Source organism: Anabas testudineus, chromosome 16 (genome assembly GCF_900324465.2).
Source record: "Anabas testudineus chromosome 16, fAnaTes1.2, whole genome shotgun sequence".
NCBI lineage: Eukaryota > Metazoa > Chordata > Actinopteri > Anabantiformes > Anabantidae > Anabas > Anabas testudineus.
This window is the reverse complement of record NC_046625.1, coordinates 17802812-17816010: the sequence shown is the minus strand read 5'-3', so window position 1 is coordinate 17816010 and position 13199 is coordinate 17802812. Positions and strand designations below refer to the sequence as shown.

General features: G+C 40.7%; 1 protein-coding gene across 1 annotated transcript; it reads right to left on the bottom strand.

Annotated features, from left to right (window-relative positions):
- Positions 1-360: 360 nt before the first annotated feature.
- si:dkey-33i11.1 (B-cell receptor CD22) lies at positions 361-8971 on the bottom strand. The gene is made up of 19 exons (XM_026372629.1): positions 8902-8971; positions 8722-8785; positions 7783-7881; positions 7578-7689; positions 7341-7486; positions 7129-7249; positions 6882-7018; positions 6600-6722; positions 6247-6393; positions 5602-5707; positions 5089-5252; positions 4595-4744; positions 4282-4413; positions 3408-3489; positions 2426-2474; positions 2125-2211; positions 1893-2032; positions 1403-1530; positions 361-1048 (listed from the first exon to the last, which is right to left on the bottom strand). The coding sequence occupies exons 2-18, from the start codon at positions 8768-8770 to the stop codon at positions 1428-1430; spliced, it is 1947 nt and encodes a 648-aa protein (XP_026228414.1). The 5' UTR covers positions 8771-8785; positions 8902-8971; the 3' UTR covers positions 361-1048; positions 1403-1427.
- Positions 8972-13199: the final 4228 nt, after the last annotated feature.

The following is a 13199-nucleotide window of genomic DNA, read 5'->3' as shown; positions in this document are numbered from 1 at the left end:
TGACAAAGTTGACAAACTGTAGCGGTGATGCTTTGTTCTTCCACATTTTGCAACCTCACGTCTGCAGTGCACATCAACAATTAGGCAGCATGTTCAAAATGGCTCCTGTGGTTTTTGAAGTTTCTCAGACATGTAGGAAACATTGTAATTCACATTCACACATGAAGAGGAATAAGGTAAAAAGAAATGACATGTTTTACTGAGGATTTGAAACATCTACATCAGTAGTGAATTAGAACAATCAAGACGATTCAAGATGTAATTGATTGGACATATGAAATAATGAATGTGCAACAACCTAACTGACAGTGTTTGATAAGGGATCTTTATTGATTTCATATTAAACATATTAAGCATGTCATCATTCTATATCAAAACAAATTACATTTACTTAAAAGGTTCGGTTGAGTCCTCTGACTGAATGCTGCATGTCACACAGCCTGAAACGTGTTTGTCTGCTCTTAAAGGAAAATCAAAAATCATCTCTTTTTATGAAATGCACTCAAACACATGCGTTGTCTCCCTTTAACATTACTGCTCTTGTACTGTTTCATCACATAACTCATTATTAATCCATCAGTGCTGCAAGAATTGCAACATATATTCATGCCATAACTATTAGTGCAACAAACTACATACATACATAAAAAATGTGCTTTAATGTAACCAAGCTGTCTAAACTAAAAATATCCCAACAAGCATATGTAGATTATTGTTGAATTGAGTGTTGGAAGTCATGTGTCGCATGCTGCATATTGTTTATGAGGCACAGTATTTATTTACTATCGTAGTTAGAATGTGCAATGTAATTTATATTAGAGACAAATATGATTGAATACAATTGATTAAAGGCATGAAACGGGTGCACAGGCTGGACTCCGAATCAGCAGCAACACCACTGGAGAACAGTGTAAGGCATCATTAGAGTTCAGAAAGTTACTTGTTTCCAGTCTTTTCTGGGTAGGTGGATGTGAATTGACTGGTTCACACGAGGAAGGCTGATGTGTTGTTGAGCTGAAGACGAACATCGGAGAATAGTGGAATATATCTAGAAGTAGAGATACACAAGAAAATGTTAACTAAAGCAGAAATGCATGAGTAAGTTACTGGAAATAAAGCACTTTAATTTAATCTGGTTCTTTCTTCCTGTCTGGTTTTGTTTGTTGCACCAATGAGACTCTTCTTATTTGGAATTTCTTATCTTTGATAGCATGAAAACTGATAAACTGATACTAATTAATAATAATAATTTAAAAAGAAACTAAGGTTTTGTAGTGACTTGTTATGGAACTAAAACAAAGCTACATCATGTGGAAATGCTCTATTCAAGTAGAATAGTTACAGTAGATACTGTACTGAGCTACTTGCCACCTCTGTTTTAAAGTGTGCAGCGGTGTTGTACCTGTAGGAGTTTCCCTGCTGCTCCATCAGTGGTGAGGTTGGGGCAGTAAAGTGTAAACAACTTTGGAGGAGTCCTTTGGTTTTCTATCCCCACCTAGTGGTAGGTTGTGAACCTGCACCTGATCCGTGCTGAACCAATACCAACAACAAACAGAAGCCACATAAGTCCATACGGACATCTGGCACAGATTACGTCATAAACAGTGATATTATTTTCAAAACCGGGATGAGAGATTTATTGTCCTCTCACAAATAGAGCAATGTGTTGAAGATCGCAGTAGTATGAGAAAGAAGGAAGCAGACAAAAGAGAAGGTGATGACAGAGGAATAAAGAAGAGAGCAAGAGAGAGATCAGATGAAGAAACCAAAGTAGTTGTAAAACAAAATTTACAAGACAAGAAAGACTAGATTGTTGCTGTGTTGTTGCAACTTTACGAGCAGACAGATGGTGGAGACAGCAAATGACATCATATGGTTGAGACAGAGTCTACCTGGACAGCTTAGAGTAGTGGACAGTGATGTGGTTGTGGTTGGAGGCTGTGCGGCGAGTTTCAACTTTTGAGACTGGTGGAGCATCAGTCAGAGGAACAATGGAGGGGTGGGAGCTGTCACTCAAGTCGTCTGGCTCCTCCTGCACATACACACACAAAGGTGGATCAAAAATAGATCATATTCTCTTCGATGGCTACGTGAGACTGTCTGGTTGTGTAATGAGCTCCTCACTGGTATGTCGGACATCTTGCCCTTTCTCACTGATGAGGTCTGTTGGGCTGACTCATAGAACACAGTGTCAGCTGTCACTGATGGTTGCTTGGGTCACACACAGAGAGAGAGAGAGAGAGAGAGAGGAAGTAAAGAGAAAAACAGAGCCTTACATAGACGATTAATCTTTGCTTTGTGCATTGCTGGGTAATTTAAACTTTAAATGCATATTTCTGAAGTGATGGCTACATGGCAAGCAAAAACCAAAGATGTTGAAACATCAAGGAAAGACAATAAGAAAAGATAAAAATGATTACTGTACCTTGTTTGCTACTTCTACTGACTCCATGTCTACTCTGTGCATGTTTTTACTGTAAAGACACAATTTATTTCAAATAAAACCTAAAACAGACCTCCTACAAAAAATCATGGTAATATTCAATGATCTAATGCTATAACAACAACAACAACAACAACAACAACAACAACAACAATAAAATAATAATAAAAATAATAATAAGGATAATAATAATAATAATAATACAGATTACACAAATGGCTTAAAGTGTTGGCTCCCTTCCACAAAAGCATCCTCTGTCTTTCACACCTATGAGAACAGATATGGGGCTGTAAATTTGACTGAACTGTGGAACTGTTTCTCGTAGCACAACCCTTTAATTAGAGCAAAAGTGCTTAATTTGTCTCAGGTTTGATGGGTATGACACCTCCAGGCAGTTTTTTATGTTGTTGTATTTATGTCCTTTTTTCTCCTGTCTATTCAGACAGTGACATTTTAAGCGGTGGGACACTGTTACACCTTGATTTCGAGGCCTTAACCTTGTATCTTCCTTGTTTTCCTTGGTTCTTTTTTGGCCATTCAAAGGATCCTTCTGTTCAATCTAGGCTCATTTTTTCTTTGCTTGGCATTTTTTTTCCTTTCTCCTCAGACAATTCTCCTGTTCAGCCTGATTTACTGATGACACCAACATACTGATTACGTTAACTGTAACCCTAACTGAAGACATTTGTCTGCTTGAACTATCAGAGCAGGCAACTTGTTGAAAACCACTTCTTATGAGTTTCAATATGTTGCTTTTACAGCTTTCTCTGCTGTTTTGGTCTATAGTAAACCAAAGGTGTGCAGGTGCATGACAAAAGCGTCATGTCAAGGGACCAAGACTTTTAGCCATATCTGTGTAGTGGACATAACATAATTTTGTGTTGCTCCATGAAAATTGGTTTATTTTAAGACCACAGAAATGACCCATGAAGCAGTGAATAATTAGCAATGTGCTGCCTGTCACCTGATCATGATGGCCACAGTGAGAGTGATGAGTCCAGCAGACACTCCTACTGCAGATGCTAACGCAATGACCTTAAGACGACCTGTCAGTGGAAGGATAATGAAGTTTATCAGTATGACTAGCAACAGGAAGAAATAAAAGGAAGTGATGGATGAATGAGAGACAGCATGTGATATGTAAAAATAGAAGTGCATCACAGAGAAAAGTAGATACAAAAATAGAAGCAGAGAAAGTGTGGAAGAGGGAAAGAGCTGTGCATCATTTTACTGTCTAGACTTGTGTTTCCAGTTCTGATTTCCAAACCTAACTCTACTTCTTCAGCTGTCTAGACTCAAATAGTAGTTTTCCACAACACCTCATCACCTCCTCCTCTCCCCTCATGGTTAGAAGGGCTTTACATGACTCACAATGACTCACAGAAAAAACAGTTAGAAATCATGAGACCATATATAATGAAGACCAGAGCCGGGACCTCATGCTGCGAAAGTGACAGGGAGGTTTCATCACTTATCATTTCCAACACACCAAAGCCGATCCAAGCATCTCCTGTGTTTTAAGCTCATTTGAACACTTCAAACCTTGTTTTTTCAATCATCTCATATAATCCTGTCAGAACAGAGCAGGGCTGTTTTACAAAGTTTATGACAGACACCTCATCTCTTCCATTGCACCCTTAAAAATGACAGTACAATGCATGACGGGAAAACAATTATCAGAAAAAATAAGACCATCATAGACTTAAATTTAGCAGAAACCCTGTTTAAACAGTTGTTAATGTGTCTATGAGGTTAATTTACTAAATGACCCACATAAAACCCCATAGCTATTATGTAAGCATGCTAACTTGAGCACCGACTGGCACTTTTTTATGTACCTCTAACTCGCACAGTGAGGACAGGAGAACTATGTGCTCCGATTCTATTTCTGGCCTCGCAGTAGTATTGACCGCTCTCTCCAGGGCCAACCTCCGAGAAGGTGAAGACAGGACCAGACCTTGTACCCCATGCTGCAGGATGGACACAGAGAGAAGATCCACTTACTGCCGCCCTCACTACAGGTGGATACAGACATAGACTGACAGAGCACCGCATCTTACTGATTACAAACATTATCTGCAGGTTGTGTAGTTAAGAATTGATTCTTTGTGATGTTAACCTTCAGTCAAATCAAATCTTTAGGATACTAACATTGTACAGAGCCTCCGTCCACAGCTAAACGGTGCCATGTGAAGTTCTCCACTGCTGGGTTGGCCTGACTGATGCAGGTCAAAGTCAAAGGTCGGCCAGCATCCACCACGCTGGAGGGACGAGCTAAAATTGAGGTGTTCTTAGGAGGATCTGGAGAAAGAGAAAGACAAAAAGAGGCAATGAGGAAGTGGTAGTAGTAAGAAGTACTATTATACAGTGCTGCAGATATTTTAATACACTATCTGATAATACTAAAAATTCAGAAAAAAGACACAAGACCTACAGAAGGTAAAGCTCTGGTGTATTAAATCATTATTTTACAAAGGCACATTTAAAAGCGCTGATGGATGATGTGTGAAAGAATAATCCCAGAAAAGAAACAGAACAAATAGGTGAGAAAGTAGGCTGTGAAGAGGTATGACTGAGAAATACACACACACACACACACACACACACACACACACACACACACAACCAGCACAACTGTTCCTTACAGAGTACAGTGAGAGTAACAACAGGTGAGGCTTGGTATCCCAGTCGGTTCGATGCTGTGCAGTAGTACTGACCACCGTGGTGAGCACGCACAGATGGGAAGGTCAGATTCTGAACTGTTCCTTTATTGAGCACCTGGTCACCTAGGATACGATACCAAGTGTACCTGCCGAAGAGGAGGAAGGTGATAATGGTGACAATGAAGATGATGATGACGGTAATTTATAGAACTGGGAAAATATATGTATTATTATTATAATAACTAATCATTTGATTGCACATTGCTGGACTTTGTGTTGGCTCCAGATACCAGTGCAGAGAAATTATACATAGATGAATTTATCAATACTGCCCAGTCATAGTTTTCTATCAATAAAAGTCTGATTGAAAAGACAATAAATAAGGAATTAGATAAATAAATCTAAATCAATTTCAGGACGATTCTGATAATGAAGATAAATTTGGTTCAACTCCAACATTGAACATTGAAAACTCTCCTTGTTGATTCTCCATACCTGGTGGCAGCAGGGTTTGCATGGCTGACACAGCTCAGATTCACATATGTGCCTTCCCTGATGTTAGCCGGAGGACTCACCAGGACACGTGTGTTCTTTGGAGAGTCTAAACAGACAAAGACCAAAACCAAGAGCCTTATTACTACTGCTGACTTGTTGTCCTTTAAGTGACAGTTAAGTTAATTGAGGCAGGTACTGGTGTGTACTGATCATGCTGCGTGAAACACAGTTACTTATTCAATTCAACTAAAAAACTGTATAATAGTATTATATAAAGAAATCCTTTGTTTTGTTAGACCAGTTAACTATCATATATGACAAAGAGGAGTTCTTCTTTACCTGCCATTTTAGTATATTTTATTATAAACAGCAACATTAAAGTGTGGAAACCCGGCTGACAGAAATCTGAAGTCAGTTTGTATCACTTCCTGTTAACTGAACTTTTCTCATTGTGACTAGAGTTGCCTAAGTAGTTTAACCCAGACAAACATCTGACAGATGTAAACAACAGGACCTAACATATGAATCATGCAGTTTTTCATAATTAAAATTAAATTCCTAAACACATGAATTTTGAACTGTGCTGGCATCTGAAGCGGGGAAAAGACGGCGTGCCTTAGACACGAAAGAGTGCAACAAACTCACAAGTGATGTTGAGTAGAAGTGGTTTGGAGCGGTCTGTTCCCAGTGAGTTGCGTGCCACACAGAAGTACTCTCCTCTGTCTGTGTATTTCAGGTGGGACAGATGGAGCTGAGGTCTGAAGCTGTCTGGGATGCTGCCACTCTCCATGTCTGGAGAGAAGATGTGAAGATCAGCCCATGCCGAACAGCACAACGTATTCCAAACACATTTGTCTTCTTTAAAAGTTACTGTGACTCTGAGAAAATGATCAAACCTCATGTTACTACTACAGCAACCATGACAACTGTCACCAACCAGCCTATATCTACCTAGTATTTAAACCAACCAGCACCCTGCAGACCGTGCTGCTCTGTACCTTTGAACCATGCAAAGCTCTCTACAGGTGGAGCTGCATCACTACTGCAGGTCAGAGTGACAGACCCCCCCTCGGACACTTCCCCTAAAGGAAAGACTGCTATGGAGGTTGAACGAGGACCATCTTGAGAGGGAAGAGAGAGACAAACGATACGAGAGGAAGAAACAGGGAATAGGAGGTGAGCAAAACTTCAACAGTGTAACATAACAAACAAATGTTGAATCATTTATTATTTATCAGGGCAGTGATTTGCCTCATGGTTTGGTGATAGCAGTAACTCACGTCCCAGAGCTAGGGTCAGAGATGTGGAATGTACATTCTGAGGTGGGATTGGTCGACAAGTGTAGGCTCCTGCATGGTGCTGGTCAAAGCGGTTGATAATCATCCATTTCTCATAGGAACCAAGGTTTAGTCCATCCCTGTTTGCATATCCACAAATCATTGTAAGGATTTACATGTAATGTCCCCTTTTTCAAATATCATCAATTGATATATCAACAATATAAGCATTACATGTACACTTAGCCACCTGTACAGTGCAAGGCTCCTTCCTGGAGCAGCACATCCTGTGGCTAGGCAGCCTACAAACACAGTCTCTCCGAAGCCAAACATATTGGCGGGCCTGGCTGGATGCACTTGGACTTGGAGATCTGAAAAGAGCACACATATCCAGACATGTGCCGACACTCTACGGGTTGTGAGTGAGACCAGAACAGTGCTGTTAAGAGTGTGTAAGTGTACCTGTTACATCAAGAGTGATGGTGTCAGGGGAGGTCCATCTTCCCAGGGGTTGGTCTGTCTCAAACCTAAAGTGGTACTGACCCACATCACTCAACCTGACACCTCGAATTTGGACTGAACAGCTAGAATAGCTGCCCCCAATGTATCTGGAAAACAGGAATAAATGACCCTTATTTATTTCTAAATTATGTCCACTCTCACAACTTTTTTCTTTCTGAAATCATGTGTTTCTTCTACCGTGTGCGTCCTCGGTATGACAGGCTGATCTGGTTCGGGTCAGTGTGGTGGGTGAACTCCCTGCGTCCCTCTGCAGACACACGGAACCACATGACTCGCTTCACATTGTGGCCTGTGGCACATGCAGAGAAAAAAAAAAAAAAACAACGTTTCAATATCTAACAGCAGATGTAAAAATGAGAAGGCTCACGTCCTGCTTTCATACCTGGTGGGTAGTCATAACGGCAGGGCAGAGTAACAGTTGTTCCTGCCCACACGCAGATCTCCTTCCTAGAAAATGACACACTCCACCTGCTCTGGATACCTGCACACACACAAAACAGCTGTAAATCTGGAGGAACTTATCAATACAAAACAGAAAGAAACACAGGCAGTCAAATGGAGCACACCAAAAATGCATTCGCAATTTTTTAAAACAGCACACGAATAGTGAATATTTGTTATAAAGACTTACACAAAGCTGCTATCCAGACCAGATGAGGAGTGTAATTACGTTCAGTGGTCTTTTTACTGTTTGTTCTAAAGTTTTCAACAAAAACCACTTCAGGGTTCCAAATACATACAAGCGTCCTATTGGCTGTTACAGCACCAAATTAAATTTCCTACCATTTGAAATCGGCTAATGCAGTTTGGTGAATGCACATTCGGAAACTAAGAGAAGTGTAAATTTTCACCGCCCACAAGTCAGATTTTTCCTTCCATGTGGCTCCTTGGAGGAAAACTTGTCAAACCACAGCTTTGCTCAGCTCTGAGTCACATAAATTTGAAGCAGTGAGAATGAGTGTTGTTGTGCAGCCGTGGTGTCGTCCTGTGCTGCTAACTGCCTGCCTGGCTGACTACCTTGCACAAAAGTCAATCAATACTTATAAATAACCTGAGTGTAAAGGCAAGGGCACCTGGCTGCAGAACCTGATGTGCACGATGGATCCTATGAGTGTGTCATGTTTTTATGGCTATAACTAGTTTTATATAGTGGGTATAAAACCTTTCTGATTAAGTGTACAAATATTTGATATTTAAAGAGGCTGCCAGCTCATCTCTCTGAGTGTTGAAGATACATTTTGTAAAACTTGTTTATTTAACGTCTGCACATCAAGAGGAGGTAAATTAAATTTTCTCATGGATTTCTGTGATTGTCACTTACCTGGTAAAGCCGTCAGGATGCTGCCCAGAACTAACGCACCTGCCAACATCTCCGCTGACACGAGCTGTGTAATGTCACCAGATAAGGGGGAACAGCACACGGAGACAGGGGGGTGAACATCACATTCATCCAGATAAAAAAAAAAAAAGGCATCCCGCTGTTTAAATATGAAGCACTCACCTCTTAAAGTATCTGCATTTACCTCAGCCAGTCAAACAAAGAGAGACCTGTGTGATGCGGCGACTCTGACTGGGATGGAGGTGATTTTGCACAGTGATCAGAATCGGGTGGTGTGAGATAGGAGGAGGAATGGAAGGGGCAGAAGGAGGAGGATGAGGAAGTGTGTGTCTGTTTTTGGACTTCAGCTACTTTCTTATCAGCCATTTTTTCAATTGTGTCTATTTGAACGTTTTCTTACTTCTCCCTTTGTAAATGTGGAACAGTTTTAAGGTCGTTGATCTCGATGATCATCTTCTTTGTCCTGCCGTGAAAATGTGACATGCTTGTGATCATGTCACTTTCACATTTGGAACTTGTGATTGGACATGAATGACCTCTGGTCTCACAATACAGCAAGTGTATCAGCAGAAGTACAGTGGGATGTGGACGAGGACAGAGAGGAGTTGAATACTTCATGTACTGAGCTAATTAAACTAACACACATCAGTGCTTTTTTAACAGTTGTTGGTTTGAATGTTGTCTATCTATCATGTACATCTAGTCAAACACTCTTAAGTATGTAATAGAAATGGTGTGCGAACCTTGAGCTTCAGTTTTTGTTGCAGTGGAAATGTTTAAATCTTTTAAATTTAAATCATTAAATAGCATAAATAAAAAAAATAAAAGTAGATAAAAACAAATACACATGCTGCTATTATTAATATACAGTATACAACGTTCTGTATATTTATTTCATGTAGAGAGGGAGCGACCAGTGCATCCTCAGATAAGTGTGTTTATGGGTGGAGACTGTACCTTCTCTTTTGGTATTGATCTTATGATGCTGCTATTGATCCTCAAAACATGATTTTCTATCATATAATAGTATTTACATTGTTGAGGTATCTAACCACCTTCTTCTATGTTTACCTTTAAGAACACACATTCAAACCATTGTTCATGTAAACATTTTAATTAGTGCAGCTTTGACTAAACAGGCACACATAATATATGATATTGTAAAGGTGAGTCAGTGTTTCGACTTTGACATAGTCACAATAATGGTGCAAACATCAGCCATCGTGATTGACTGATTGTTAACAAGACAGACATGTATGGTTCATTTGCGAAATGAATCCAGGCCGTTGGCATACATTAATATGCATAAATCAAGCTGACATAGACTGTGCAACCCACAAGTCCTCTCATCCAAAGCTCTAATTGAGAAATGCTGGCAACTGAAAGCTGCCCACAACCAGACGTGGGGAGGTTCGAGACCTCTCAGTCAACTGTGTCCACTTAGCCTGATGAGTCTAAATGACTTTAACATCCTACCCTGCCACAGCTCGGCCAATAGATGTCAGTTTAGCGTCACGACTGGGCCAATTGGCTACTTACCCCAGCAATGACCCAAGAGTAATGATGATGTACAGTTTAACATTTCAGTCAATCTCCATTTACATGCATCCAAGTAGAGGAAAGAAATGGGAGTAAACTTCTAAGTTTCAGAGATGATATCTTGATCAGCATCTGGAAATGAACATTGACATTTTGTTTATTAGCCAACTGATCAAAAATGATGGAGGAGGCAATATCATCAGTGCTCAAGTTCGAAAGCATGGATGTCTATCTGATTTATATCCTGCTACACGCTGTGATGTGGAGGTCTCTCTTTGTTTCAAATATACATAACAGAGTTATTAGAGGTATAAAGTTAATGGTTTTATTTCTCACTTGGGTCCTAAAAAATATAATTTTGTCTGCAGAGGTCTGCATTGTGTTTAGTGGAGAAAGTGACTCAAACTTTCAACTCCAGCTCTAATAAGGAACAGAAATTCTCTGGTTGGGAAAGTTACCTTCAAAATATAATCAAAATCCACAGGATATAAGGTTAAATGGAGAATATATTCCAGTTCACAGATTGCTAGGTTGGATTATGGGTTGAGACCCGAAATGGGTCGCAGGCCCTCCGTTAGTGGGTCCACATGACAAGAACTCTCGTATGATTTAATGATCCTGGATCTCGGGGAAAAAAAGTCTTTTTTGGTCCCTGGCTGAAAGGTTTTGAGAACCAATGCTGAAATGCAGTCTGTATTATAAAGAGTAAGAAGAGTGGTGGCTTTGAGCTTAACCTGTAACCACAGAATGACTTCAAAAGGATCATGGCACACTAATAGGTCAAAGCCTGATGTAATCTTAATCAAAAACATACCAGACAAAACGAATGAAGAGAAACAGATGGATGGATCTAGATTATGTGTGACTGACCACAAACAGAAAGAGAAAGAGGGTGAGAGAGGGAGCAATGAGAATGTTTCAAGGGGAAGGTAAGACAGAGGGGGAAAGAGACAAAAACATGATGAGGTAAGGTTGCTAAGGAGGAAATAAAGAACAAGGAGACGGACATAAAGTGAAATGTGCAGAAAGAGCTGAGGAGATGAAAGACGAAAAGGGGGGAAAGCTGTAGAGTAAAGTAGATAAGTGTTAGATTGGTTGAAGAAATGGAAAAAGTGTGACAGAGAGCAATAGGCAAACGTATGACAGCCATTACAGTAGTGAAGGTATCCGTCCACTGACCGCAGCCTCTAGGCCAGATGAAGTGTGACTGTCTGGTGGTCAGACTGGACCTGAAGATTTTCCGCTGTTGCAAAACACTTCCTGCCTGCTGTTTTCATGTAATGCGAGCGCTCACCGTTTGCTCCCCTGCCATACTTTAAGTTGTACAATATGTTATTTCTATGTTATTCCTTATGCCCACAGATTAGACTCTTGGCTCTCCAGGCCCTCCAGCCTTGGACCGACTCCACATAAGCAAATAATGATTGGACTGTACAACATGTGTTAGTCTTCAAATTGAGTGGTGCTCTCCATGGGGGGAAGTCTGGGCAGGAATGACGATGATCAGAGCTACAATCGTATCTGACAAGGTGATATGTTGTTCCTGTGCTGTCTGTTAGGAGCTCTACATGACGACTTGATGAGCAGGATTTTTTGCCAAGCGAATCACTGAAACCAGCCGGGAATTAAACAAAAGAAATCAGGGGAAGCCAAGGAAGAGAAGGGACTTTCTTTTTTTAGTTAAACACATTGAGTTGATCAGTAAAACAAACGCTATTTAGCCACACAAGTAAAAGCCGAACCAAACATTTGATGAATTTGTAAAACTCCTAAATCTTTGCAAACTGTTGCGACACTATTAAATTTATCCTGGTTTTGCTCATTCCTGCCCCATTCACAAACTCGGCTGCAGAGTCAGATTTCTGCTCCTTGTCTGCCAGAGACCTGTCTGTGGCTGCTGTGGTATTCCACGCTGAATGAGTCATGTCTGGTGGTTATTATGGGCAGGCGTTTGGTTCCCCCCCATCTCTCACCCCGTCTAGTGGCAGCAGACAAAATTACATCTTTTTTTGAGACTGGTCCAAACGAGCTCACTCCGATTCCCGTTTACCCAGGCTAGATGAGTTCACTACACATTTTTGTTTGGTGGTGTAAGAATATGTTACTCTTTAAACTTAAACGTTAAATTGATCTTTCTGAAGGAGATGATGAGGAACATGCCAGAATTTAAAGGCGCATGTGGATATTTAAACATCAACAGTAAGGCAGAGGTTTGCTGAGCGGATGAGAGATTTAGGGGACATGATGTTAAAACCTTAAAGCTTTAAACTAATAATAGGTGGTGACCTGATGCAGGTGTAGGCGTTTGTTAAGTCTCTGAAATTGCGGTAGTTTTCCATCATTTAGGAAGTTCCTCTGCACGTTTCCCTAAATGTAGCTACAGCAGCTTTACCTGGGCCGTTTGAACAAAGATAAGATGACTAAGAAAATGAATTTGCTGACCAGATGTTTTACTAGAAGGTTCACAGACATGAAACCGTTTGTCCGTTCCTATGGGGCAAATCAAAATCATTGCTCCAAGATTTACAGACAGGATGTGAGGAAAAGAAGAGCGCACCTTGTTCACGTCTGCTGTCCTACAGATTTCCCCAGCTGGGAATTTCGATCTCAAGCCACAGTGGCATAAACTTTCTGCTGAGAACCAACGGACTCCCCGTCTTTCTGTGTTTTCAGATATGAGTAAAAGCCACTTCCTGGTGTAGAGTGAGAGAGAACATGTGTGTCTTCTGTGCAGTATGGGTACGACAAAGAGTCAGCATGTGGGACTCTGTGTGTATGTGTGTGTATGTGTGTGTGTGATGGCTTTACCATGTGCAGAGTCCCTGTATGGGACTGAATGAAGTCGGATATGAAGGAACCTGTCAGGTCTGGGCTACTGTCGGAAGCCCTCCTTCTGTAACCTCCTCCTCTTCCTCTTTGTC

What these genes read in the sequence shown, in the direction of transcription:
- si:dkey-33i11.1 (XM_026372629.1), bottom strand. Translation starts at nt 8,770, where the DNA reads ATGTTGGCAGGTGCGTTAGTTCTGGGCAGCATCCTGACGGCTTTACCA. An exon ending in GAGCTTTGCATGGTTCAAAG is followed by an intron (nt 6,394 to 6,599) that starts GTACAGAGCAGC and finishes TCTTCTCTCCAG; the next exon opens with ACATGGAGAGTGGCAGCATC. An exon ending in GGACGGAGGCTCTGTACAAT is followed by an intron (nt 4,414 to 4,594) that starts GTTAGTATCCTA and finishes TCCATCCTGCAG; the next exon opens with CATGGGGTACAAGGTCTGGT.